Source organism: Solea solea, chromosome 8 (genome assembly GCF_958295425.1).
Source record: "Solea solea chromosome 8, fSolSol10.1, whole genome shotgun sequence".
NCBI lineage: Eukaryota > Metazoa > Chordata > Actinopteri > Pleuronectiformes > Soleidae > Solea > Solea solea.
Genome location: NC_081141.1, coordinates 4,929,748 through 4,942,452, shown reverse-complemented (window position 1 = coordinate 4,942,452; position 12,705 = coordinate 4,929,748). Strand labels below are relative to the sequence as shown.

Sequence of the window (12,705 nt, the reverse complement as noted above, 5' to 3'; positions counted from 1 at the left end):
GCCCTCTGCATCTCGGCCAACGCGGACTCAAAATTCAACCCCATACGACCAAAACTGCTGAGCACAGGTCTTATGATGGGTGGATCGATCCATACATCGAGATCTAAGCATGTGTACGCTTAAGTGTGGACTGTTAGGCCTGGAAACAAACGAGAATAACGTTCAGGTTATTCATTTGGCAGATGGTCAAGGTTCAGTGATTGAGCCATTCTGAGCACTGCCTTACTAAAGGGGGGAAATAAAGCTTCTTCAGTGGAGCCATACACGACTAGGACAAATTTAGACAGCGGTCTAAGTTACTGAATAATACAATCTCATTATAGATCCAGCTATGGCCGGGCTGGATGTTATTTGGATCATTAAACCATGACTTAAAGCTTATCTTCAGTATTTTTATGGTTCGTGGGCATGTGCTGAATCCATCAATCACTGCGCTAATGCACTCTAATTCAATCTCTGTGTGAAAACACACAGAACGTCACGCACCAGCAATCCAGTCAGCGTGTGTGTGTGTGTGTGTGTGTGTCAGTGCTGACCCCAGGTCTCATCCGCCGTTACTGATATGACACCAAGTGGCCTGTTGACAACAGTGAGACCTTTAACACACTGCAGCATAGGAAGAAAATAGATTTGTGGCCCCGGGACTCTGCTGTACATGACGGGGAAGTTCTTTTCAGGTCAAGTGTGAGACATTTTTGGATGATTTACTGGCAGACGTTGAATAGACTGCCCGTACGTACGTTTGTATAAATGTATATAGATGCTTTAAATGTCAAAGGCCACCATCTGGCGAGATAATAAGGAGGAAATCTAAGGTTCTACAGCAGCAAAGTCAGTCAGGTATAGTATAGACATCAACTAACTAAAATATAGAGTATGAACTTAATGTTTACAGTGTAAACAAGGACTGCACATGAGAAATTCTTCACTGATGTGAAATTACAATGGTTCTATTGCACAGGGGATGAGTAACCTGCAGTCTAACGAGGGCGGTGTCACAGCTGATGCACGACGATGACTGACACAGACTGAACTGTGGGCTACAACAGAAGATATAACATGCTATTAAGTGACAGCAGGTTGTAGGGGTTACACACACACACACACACGAGAAATCTCTGTGTGTAACATGGCTTTTTTTTGCCGTGTTAACAGAACACTGATGTTACTGATGACTTTTAAACTATGGAGTTAGATTTGTGCAACACTTTTTTTTTATGAATTGAGCAAAACAAAAATGAACCACAAAATCAAAATACACAAATTGCAAATAAAATATCATACACTTTCTGTTTGCAATGACCGGAATTTTGTTTGCTCCGACTCTTCTGCGTTTGCGCAGAAGAGGTTTTTTGTTTTTTGTTTGCGATTCTGACCATGGGCGGGGCTAAGGAAGCTGCCTGCTGATTGGCTCCTGAGTTTTGGAGCGACAGCTCAATGGACTGGAAGAGTCAGAGCAACCGAAATTCTGATCATTGCAAAGAAAAGGTGTATTTTCAAACAAATAAAATACAATATTTTTGAATGATTAAATCGATAATTTATTTATTTCTTCGAATGAAGTATTGTTGTATTGTCTGTTTGTTTGTGTTTCCGCAGGTGCCAATTTGACCAGCAGAGGCCGCCAGAGGCTTGTTGCGTGAATCGGGAGAAGTCTGCCATTCCTGATTGCCTTGTTTTGATTATTGTGGTTCATTCTTGTTTGCTTAATTAGTAAGATGTTGCTTTGATATATGAAATATTGACACAAATCTAATTCCATATGAAAAGCCTCCGAGTTGAACTACGGCAGCCTTCAGACTGACAGCATGAACGTTTAAACGTTTAAAAAGACTTGTTTTATAAACATGTTACTCGTTGGACCACATGACTGCGACCACAGACGAGGCCGCACTGTGCACAGGATAATAGGTGTAATGAGTGTGTGTTGGAGAATGAGGAGTCGTGGCCTAGTTTGGACATGCACTGCTCCCCGGGGGGGGTTCCATTAAACGTGGGCCTAATCCTCTGGGCCTTTTACTGGGAAATGGAAGAGCAACAGAATAACATCTTAATCCTCCATGTGCTCAGTGTTATAAACATTAAAAGAGGAACTCATAGTGCATTAAACAATAAAAGCAGCAAGGCTTCTACGTCCAAACAAAGCTGAATTTTATTGCATTCACTGTCCCAACAAGATACGTGATTCAGGTGATTTGTTTATGCAAAGCCTTCGACCGTCCGTCCACTAAGGGAAAGGTACAGCCACATGTTTCCTTTAGTTTCGGTCTTTGACCCAAGACTGAGAATGCAAAACCAGGCAGGGTGCAGCTGAGACATTTTCCATGTCTTCATGCATTTGTCCAGATTGACCAGGATTTCACCGCGCACACACACACATCTTTACTGTGATCTTTAAATGAAAATGCATAGAAAAATGCAATATATGATTCACAGGCAACGTTACAAACCCAGAGCCACGTCGAGGAAACATCATTCTGTCCTCAAGAGTCTGAGGAATCGCATGCAGCGGTTCTATTCTGTGACAGAGTGAGTCAGAGTGAGGACAGAACAAGCTTCTCTGCACATGTGAGATTGAGTGTGACGCAGATTTCACTGATAATCCATTCATACCTGGGGGGAGGTAGATGTAGGCACTGGAGGAGGAGGAGGAGGAGGAGGAGGAGGAGGAGGAGGAGGATGTATGTGGGAATGATCATTCAGACCATGGACATCACTATCTCTATCTCTCTCTACTGTCATTGTCTCCTCATGCTCTGCATGCTGCCTGTGTTTTAGTCACAGTAGTAACTTCCTCACGTCAATGATCGTATCATGATGACAGCAGCAGCAGCTTTACCTGCATGTTTGGTGCGTGTGACGCTGGCTGATAAGCCGAGCGACTGTGTCATCAGTGTGATTGCAGCTGCTGACGACGGCGGCGGCGGCTTATCACAACAATTCGAGTGAATTAAAACCTCACAGTTGCACTGATTCAATCACCACATACGACCGCTTTATTAGGTACAAGGACTCCTCATAATGTAGCAGCTGTGGCCCTCTACTGCTTTAAAGGGCAAGGGTATGAGTATATATGTATATGTGTATATATATATATATATATGTATATATATATAGATATATATCTATATATATATATAGATATATATACACATATACATATGCAAGTATGATGATACCACATTTTTGTGTCCCATACGATACCGATTTCCAAAACCCGATATTATATCGACCGATACAGTCATTTATGATCAACACATTTGTGCCGAGTCATTTCAAAGACATAATAATTCTCCCAACTGTGCGACAAATACTGTTCTCCCCTAAAAAGAAGAAATAAACAGGCCAAACATGACTCAGCTAAAAAGGCTTTTGCTGATTTGTATTTGCACGTTTACAGTCAGTGTGAAGTATGGGGATATACAGTATAGGACATATATATATATACTTTTATATCTGTCCAATATCAAATCCAGTGATTTTGACCAGTATTGGACCAATACTGATTCCCATCCCTACAAATTACCACAAATTAATTGTAGAAAGATGAAGCCGTGTTGATTCATTCATTCATGTCCCAAGGAAACTTCTTCTCACTCCTTCTTGAGAAGAAAGTAATGAATGTGAATGATTTGTACGTTCAAAAACTAAATTCTGACCTCTCTGCCCAGAGAACTACAGCTCACTGGGTGTTTTCTATTTTCTTGGACCATTCTCTGTAAACCCCAGAGAATTGTGTGAGTAAAGATTCCAGGTGATCAGCAGATTCTAAAATAATCTGACGTACGAGCTCGTCCAACACCAACACAGCACGCCACGTTCAATCAATGAAATCAGCCTCTTTTTCTCCTCATTCTGACCCTCTGTGTTTGGATCTTGGATATTGCACTTGGTCACGTTGTGATATTTTGATTACTTATTGTGCCATATGTGGAATTATGAAACTGACATGTAACTGGTGCTTTATAACACAACTTCCTAACGTATAAATAAAGTTATTTGAATTGATTTGCAGGGTCTATGGGTGGAGCATACATGGTAAGTAGATGCACTGCATAACTCTCTTAATGTCACTGTGACAAGCCTCATCATCATAATAAGTGTGCATGAATTAATGAAACACAACCACCTACACACACGTCTGCTGGCACAATGTAACCACTTTAATAGTAACAACAACTGGCTGCAGCATTTCTTCAATGGAAAGTGAGCGGCTCTGACTTCAGCTGTGGTCTCCTGCAAAACCACAGCCTTGGTGAAGTTGTAAAGGCTCATTGGGAGTTGGATTTGTAGGTGTCATGACTGACTGCTCTCACACACACACACATCTTTAAAGTCACTTATTTCCACCTTGAGTGGCTGAATCTCATGCAAACTTGGAGCTGCGATCCACAACAACAATAATAATAATAATAATAATCACCATAATCTGAATGCATGTGTGTGGGTGAGAGAGAGAGCAAGAGAAGAAAAAAAACTTACGTGAAAACGAAAAATAAAGTGGTCGAACCCACAAGGAGTGTGGCAGCAGTGGACACTGGGATGTATTTGGTGGGTTTAAATCTCTTTCCAGCGCTGTTGGGCATTCTGTAATTTCCACATTCCTCACTTAATTATTCCGGTTGCAGTCGCATGTAGAGTGAAAAAAAAGAAAGAAAGAGAGCAGGTCCCGGGTCCGGTGTGTGTGAAGAAGGCCTTTGATGAGGCTGTGGAAGCTACAAGCGAGTCCGAGTGTGGGAGAGAGCGAGAGAGAGAGAGAGCCGCTGCCCGATGAAGCCGCATCGATCCTCAGAGAGAGAGAGGGAAGAAGCAGCAGCAGCAGCAGCAGCAGCAGCCGGAGTGAGAGGCTGGAAATCCCTCCCTCACAATCCAACCCACTGCTGAGGTCACTGGAGTGAACCGCGTGAAAAGGTGGAGCCTCAGTCTGTGACTGTGACTGCAAACTCTGCTGCTGCTGCTGCTGCTGCTGCTCCAACTGTGTGATCATGGTTTCTTTGTATTTCATAATATCTGTTTGTTTATTTATTACAAACGTTATTCGTGCCTCGTTTATTCATTTATTCCACTATATAGTGAGATAAGAGATGAAAGTGTTCCATGCCCCCCCATGTATATATATTTATTTGACATCTATGTGTATATATGTACATATATGTATATGTATATATATATTCAGACTCTTCATATATTTTCAGACTTTTATATATATTCAGACTTTCATATATATATACATTCAGACTTATTATTCAGACATATATAGATAGATAGATATATATAGATATATATCTATATATCTATATATATAATAAAATCTATTATTATTATTATATAAATGTATAACACATATAAATGTGTTATTTGATCATCAGACAGTGGATCTGAGACTTTAGAGGACAGAGGCTCACGTGATCCAAGACACCTCATACAGTATTTATTAATGAAAAGATATTATCTCAGAGTGGCAAATCCTGTTCTTACATATTTATTCATTTATTTCAAGCACCGTCGTCTCAATTTCACAGACATTACAGCACATTTTTAATTGATAATTGACGCCTGCGTGGCTGACATAACTGCAAAATTTGAAAAATGAATGACCCAAAAGGACAATGTACCTGTTTATGCGGTTGTTTTTAGTTTATTTGCACGCACACCAGTTTAGTGATTGGGAATTTGATCTTTGCATTCATTAACCCATCCAAGGAGAGTTGGGTGCCTTGCTCAGGGGCACTGTGGGCCTTGATCTGTCCCGCAATTTTAACCAGTGACTCAGGGTGACCCTGAGGGTCAAATTAGTGCACATCTGTTTATCTAAATGTATCAGATTACAGATTAATTTGTCACTTCTGGGGATGCACGACATTATTGGCAGATAGTTGCTTTAATCAGATATTTGCAAACACACCAACATCTGCTGATATGACTAATGACTACAACATGAGGCTAAATAAGCTGCTACTATGCTGGCACCCTTTTTACGTTTATTTTGTTAAATAAGAATATTTATATCTACATCTGTAGGCAAAACGTGTTCATTTCACAACAGAAGAGACTAAATGACCTCTGCAGTTGGACGCAGGGGAAACCGTACATGTATATATCGGCAAATTGTATATCGACAAAAGGTCCTATATCGTGCCTCCCTGGTCCCTGAACAGGTTGATGTCACATAATTAACAGATAAATACATGCAGCAATGTACACATAATGATAACCAGCGAAGCCTGTATTAAGTACAGTCATAAAACACAATAAAAAGAACAGTATAAAGTGCCAATAATATAAAGCACCATTGAGGATTGTTTATTGCCCTTTATAGAGCAGTGTATATTGCACACTTCTTTCTTCTTTTCTTTTTTTTATTACACATTGTCCGTGTACATATTCTTGAGAAATGATTGCACTTGGCGGTTAAATGTGTTCACAGACCTGGTTAAGAGTCCTCATCTAGTTTTTCCCACATGTGTTGTTTAGATAACAAAATAATAACCTTTCAAATAGATGACAAAAGGACATTTTCTATTCCGACCTGCTTCCCTTTTGAAAAACTAATAATGAAAATCAAAGCCTCAGATAAACTTACACAAGAGTAAGTATATATAATAAAAAGTGGTCATTTACTGAGGGCAGGAGCAGCCCTGGTCATCTGGTGCTTAAATTACATTTAAATGATAATTTAATTGGTAAAACCTAAGTTGTAATCTTGTGTTTTTGAAGCTCTCTTTATATTTGTCCTTCTGACATGTTACACGTGAATGGCTTTGATATTGCCAGGGTAACAGAGAGTGGAAAAGGGGGGCTTTTACTTTGCAGTTGCATCACGGCAGATTTAGGGATTAGAGCGCCCTCACGTGGCGTAACTTGAGAACGCATATGGGGGGGCAAAGTGACCCTTTTGGCTCCTGCGGGCTACCGTAGTGTTTATAGGAAACTGAATAGATTAGCTTGGAATCTGTTGTGCCGACTGCGCTTTCAGTTTCTAGCGACGAGTCACAACTCAGCGGATAACTGTGTCACAGGAAGCGCTTTTTATTTGTTTTTAGTTTTCTGAACCTGGAATTAAACCCCAGATACACTTTAGTTAAAACAAAGCGGGAGAGAAGAGATATAGCCTTCACACGTCGGCGACGGTAAGCTGAGCTAATTAGCTAACAGTAGTTTGCTGCCTCTCCGACTTCCGAGGATGTCTTATAGGAAAACTATACAACTCATTTGCGGGATTGCGGGAGGCTCTGTGGCCCTGGTGTGCGCCGCTGCCGCTGCAGACTCCCGCGGATACTTCGGGGAGCAGCACGGAGAGGCGGCCACACGGTGGTCGAGATTTTCCGTTCTTCGCGCTGCTCAGCCGGCGTGGACACCTGCCAACCCCACACCAGCTCCGACAGGACACGCCTGGGATTTCAACTGGGACAAGTAAGGTCACGCCGTGTCTCTACGTTATTATTTACACCCGTTCTTGTTTGAGAGGTCACAAGATAAACACCCTAAATTATACACAATTGCAACAATAACTCAATAGGGCTGTGTATAGGTCTAAATAACTGACAGGAGTGGAAGAAGAGTAATATGGACCAAAGTCTTCAGCCAAACTAGTGGTCTGAGATTTAAATACAACACAAAGTCACTGTTCAGAAAATGTCTTTATATTCATGTACTGACATCGTGTTTCTTGACAATCAAGTGAGCAAAAGACCAGATGTTTGAAAACACCACATGTCATACCTTACACACCCTTTAAGTAGATGGTCTACAGCAGCAGAAGACCACACCTGTGCCACTCCTGCCATGGTACAAAGGACAGCCTCAGTGTGTGTACAGTACTGTTATACTCGCTCCATTTCCCCCATATTCAGGTTTCTACGGGTGGACTGTCACTCCAAATCTCAGTTAAATATCAGATTATTAATGGACCGTACACTATTAAGTTGTGGTGTGATTTTTGTGATCCTTATCCCTCCCTCATACAGTTGTAGTGTGTAAAAACAGAGTTTGGTCGTGGGATTTTTTAATAGAACTGGGGCTGTGTCTCGGTTAATCCAGATTTCCGTGCCGTCAAGTTAACCACGTTCGACAGAGCCACAACTAATCTCAAGATCACAGTGTCTCACAAAGTTCAAAGTTGTTTAAATGATCCTCAACAGAAGGGAGTGACCCAAAAAAGTTCAACAAAACAAAACAGTGAAACGTTTCCATGAAAACAGGAAAGCAGACAAACAAAGCACATCTGCTGGTGAACTTTGTGGCACACAGCATCCACAGTTTGGTGACTGCGATGATCATGGACCAGCAGGTGTAATAATCTGTGTTCAAATGTGTGTTTAGGAGAGACCCTTCCGTCGTGGCCAATGGGAAGAAGAAGGAGAAGAAATCTGAGGACCTCAGCTCTGAGCAGGACAACAGCAAACCCAAAGCTACGCGCAACATTCTCCTCATCAGACACTCCCAGTACAACCTGAGTGGGAACACCGACAAGGAGAGGATCCTTACTCCATTAGGTCTAGTTGTTTTTTCCCTTTGAGTAACTTGAAATCTATAGCTTGTGACTGTTAGAGAACGACCCTTCTCCTGGACGTCCCATCCAAATTTCACACTTTGGTTACAGGTCTGATTGACCAGTTGTGTGTTAATGACCGTTACTCCACCTCCAGGTCGTGAACAGGCTGAATTGACGGGCCAGAGGCTGGCAGCGCTGGGACTGAAGTACGACGTCCTGATTCACTCCAGCATGTCCAGGGCCACGGAGACGGCTCATATCATCAGCAAACACCTTCCAGGTAGTGTTCACTGCCTCTCACTGATGCACTGTCACACACCCAGTCAACACAGTGTGGCAGGTGAATGAATGGATAAACTAGAATAAGTATTGATCTGGATTCGGATCACCAACAAAAAATCGAATAGTTTTTTAGTTTGACATCTTCTTCCAGTTAAATTGCCTTGTTTTTTGATTAGAACGTGGCATTTGTCATCCATATTCTGTTTATGGCTTAAAGTTGCAACTATTTTTGATGAAAAAGTAAAAAGTAAATGTTTCTGAGGATATCCTCAAACTATGCAAAATACCCTGCACTGATCCTGTTCATCTTTACAATAACACCTACAGCTGAAATGCTGAACGTCACAAATGTATATTAACATATTTTCCTTGTCCTTAACGTGGTACGGGTCCAGGAGTGGAGCTGGTGCGCTGTGATCTGCTGAGGGAGGGCGCACCAATCGAGCCTGTACCTCCGGTCTCTCACTGGAAGCCTGAAGCTGTGGTGAGAGAAACTAAACCCACTCGACCACAGGGAACAGACTGTGGATTCAAACATTCTTTATTTGCATTTCTTTGTATAGATTTTTGCTTCTTGTGTGTATGTACAGGCAAACATGTCAAATGCTTGTTTAGGATTAAAATGATGCAGAATACGTAAATAAAGCTTTACTTATCCAGCACAAAACGCACAGTGACAAAGTCCTGCCCAGTACACTGTGGTTATGTTCAGATTAACAGCCACAATCTGATTCAAACCAGATCAACCAGACATTTCCAAGGGACTATTGGTGTGTTTCCACCGGCTCGCCTCGGCACGGTTAAGTTGCGTTTCCACTAGAATAGTGTCATTTTGGACAACATACTGTAGTATGACTTTTTCAGGCGATTTTAGACAACATATTACAGTGTGACTTGTTTTGTCTCATTTTGGACAACATACTATAGTATGACTTTTTTGTCTCATTTTGGACAACAAACTATAGTATTACTTTTTGTCTCATCTTGGACGACATACTATAGTATGACTTTTTTTGTCTCATTTTGGACAACATACTATATAGTATGGGGCCACATGGAGGTATAGTGGTTAGCACTCTCGCCTTGCAGCGAGAAGACCCGGGTTCGAGCCCCGGTTGGAACAAGGGCCTTTCTGCATGGAGTTTGCATGTTCTCCCCGTGTGTGCGTGGGTTCTCTCCGGGTTCTCCGGCTTCCTCCCACAGTCCAAAAACATGCAATGTGGGGATAGGTAAATTGGACACTCTAAATTGACCATAGGAGTGAGTGTGAGAGTGAATGGTTGTTCGTCTCTATCTGTGTGTGGCCCTGCGATGGACTGGCGAACTGTCCAGGGTGTACCCCGCCTATCGCCCGATGTAGCTGAGATTGGCACAGCACCCCCCGCGACCCTCTGGCAGAGGATAAAGCAGTAGATGATGACTGACTATATAGTATGACTTTATTGTCTCATTTTGGACAACATGCTATAGCATGACTTTTTTGTCTCATTTTGGACAACATGCTATAGCATGACTTTTTTGTCTCATTTTGGACAACGTACTATAATATGACTTATAGGTGATTTTGGGCGACATACTATAGTATGACTTTTTTGTCTCATTTTGGACAACATGCTATATAGCATGACTTTTTTGTCTCATTTTGGACAACATGCTATAGCATGACTTTTTTTGTCTCATTTTGGACAACGTACTATAATATGACTTATAGGTGATTTTGTATGACATTCTATAGTATAACTTTTTTGTCTCATTTTGGACAACGTACTATAATATGACTTATAGGTGATTTTGTATGACATTCTATAGTATAACTTTTTTGTCTCATTTTGGACAACGTACTATAATATGACTTATAGGTGATTTTGTATGACATTCTATAGTATAACTTTTTTGTCTCATTTTGGACAACGTACTATAATATGACTTATAGGTGATTTTGGGCGACATACTATAGTATGACTTTTTTGTCTCATTTTGGACAACATCCTATAGCATGACTTTTTTGTCTCATTTTGGACAACATCCTATAGCATGACTTTTTTGTCTCATTTTGGACAACATGCTATAGCATGACTTTTTTGTCTCATTTTGGACAACATGCTATGGCATGACTTTTTTGTCTCATTTTGGACAACATGCTATCGTATGACTGTTTTGTCTCATTTTGGACGACATACTATATTTTGACTTTTTCGGGTGATTTTGGACAACATACTATATAGTTTGACGTTTTTGTCTCATTTGGACAACATGCTATCGTATGACTGTTTTGTCTCATTTCGGACAACATACTATAAAGTATGACTTTTTTGTCTCATTTCGGACAACATGCTATAAAGTATGACTTTTTTGTCTCATTTTGGACAACATGCTTTAGCATGACTTTTTTTTTGTCTCATTTTGGACGATTTTCGATGACACACTATAGCAGGGGTGCCCAACCTTTTTTGACCCAAGATCTACTTTTCAAGTAGCCAACCTCCCGAGATCTACCAGTCCAGTGTCAACATTGCAAACCAACACACATTGTTTCCAGCATGCAGTAACTAACCTCTGTCACACCCTGACTCTAAAGGCATGACAAATATGCGAGACACACCACTTTAAGGAATAACAAAGTAATTTATTGAACAAAAGTCAAATTACGAAATGAACAGCTAAATATTTACTATATACTTACTATATGTAATACTACTATATACATATAGTGTGAATATCAGTGCAGTCAGTAGTGTAAGGTGTGCATGAGGGGTAATGTGTGTGTAACTGACCTTAATATGAACCAAACAGAATAATAATAGGTACTTTTTTTGTAATGGAGATGCAACGTGTGCCGTGGCGAGCCGAGCCGGAACCATAGTGGAAAAGGGCCATATGTTTCCATTTGTTGGTTTCCAAAAAGCCATTAAATTCTCTTCGTACATTCCTCACAGTGTGAATGAGCAGCATGTGTTGACTGTGGTGTGATGGAGGGATTCACACTGAACCTCTTTCATGTAACATGAACGGCTCTCAACCTCTCTACCGTCCTCCAGCAGTACCACGAGGACGGGGCTCGCATCGAGGCAGCCTTCCGCCGCTACATCCACCGCGCCAACCCCGAGCAGAAGGAGGACAGCTATGAGATCATCGTGTGTCACGCCAACGTCATCCGCTATTTTGTGTGCAGGTGTGTGTGTCGCATGCAGAGGGGTGTTCTGGCACCAGAAGGTGGCCTCCTGCTCTGCTATGCATTGTTTCTATGCTGCAGATTTGTCTCAGAAGAGTCTCTGATTGACTTCATGTTACTCTGCTCTTAGTGGTTCCCATGCTTCTGGTTTGCAGGGATGTTTCTTTAATTTTAAATGTAAATATAAAGTAGCTTCAGTAAATGCTCACTTTTGGTCATTCCTGTTCTTTCAGGGCCCTGCAGTTTCCTCCTGAAGGCTGGTTACGCATCGGCTTGAACAACGGCAGCATCACGTGGCTCACGATCCGACCCAGCGGCAGAGTCGCCCTCAGAACTCTGGGAGACGCGGGATTCATGCCGCCTGACAAACTAACACGGACCTGATGACCGCACACAAACACGCAGAGTAAAGTTTTGGGACTCCTTTTAAATCTCAGTTTTCTCATTAAGTGTCTTGAAAGTTGATTTTGATGTTAATATTTGTAATTGAACTGTAAACTGTCAAATTATCAGGGACTCTGTCAGTGGTGTTGCGTCCGTGCCATAGGAGGCAAGAGGTCGATAACGGCAACACGTCCTGAATGTAACTGAGACTTTTTTACACACGAGGGGGATTTTTAAACCAAAACTGAGGTTGTATTTGTATAGCTGTTGTAAATGCAAGTCGTGCTGTCAGCTTTACCTGTGATCACAGAAGAGAGAATCGTGTTGTACAGTGCAGGAGCCAAAGTGAATAAAGTACCATTTTTGAACGCCA

At 41.5% G+C, this 12,705-nt stretch overlaps 2 protein-coding genes across 5 annotated transcripts in view; one reads left to right on the top strand and one right to left on the bottom strand.

The window, feature by feature from the left end:
* Window positions 1–4,848, bottom strand: part of zdhhc8b (zinc finger DHHC-type palmitoyltransferase 8b) — a 69,516-nt gene extending 64,668 nt beyond the window's left edge. Inside the window, exon 1 of the mRNA XM_058635133.1 lies at window positions 4,483–4,848. Coding sequence (XP_058491116.1) covers window positions 4,483–4,586 — 104 coding nt within the window. The 5' untranslated portion in view covers window positions 4,587–4,848. The remainder of the gene's footprint in view (window positions 1–4,482) is intronic.
* A 2,067-nt stretch (window positions 4,849–6,915) lies between these two features.
* On the top strand, window positions 6,916–12,705 carry pgam5 (PGAM family member 5, serine/threonine protein phosphatase, mitochondrial). 4 transcript variants are annotated; one of them, XM_058637211.1, is made up of 6 exons: window positions 6,916–7,413; window positions 8,323–8,495; window positions 8,649–8,776; window positions 9,168–9,260; window positions 11,818–11,948; window positions 12,182–12,705. In XM_058637211.1, exons 1-6 carry the CDS (start codon window positions 7,184–7,186, stop codon window positions 12,330–12,332), a joined length of 906 nt encoding a protein of 301 aa, XP_058493194.1. In that variant the 5' UTR covers window positions 6,916–7,183; the 3' UTR covers window positions 12,333–12,705. The 4 variants fall into 4 exon arrangements, with proteins under 4 accessions (XP_058493194.1, XP_058493196.1, XP_058493193.1 ...); XM_058637213.1 differs by having other exon boundaries at window positions 6,917–7,413; window positions 8,649–8,774; window positions 9,172–9,260; XM_058637210.1 differs by having other exon boundaries at window positions 6,917–7,413; window positions 11,815–11,948.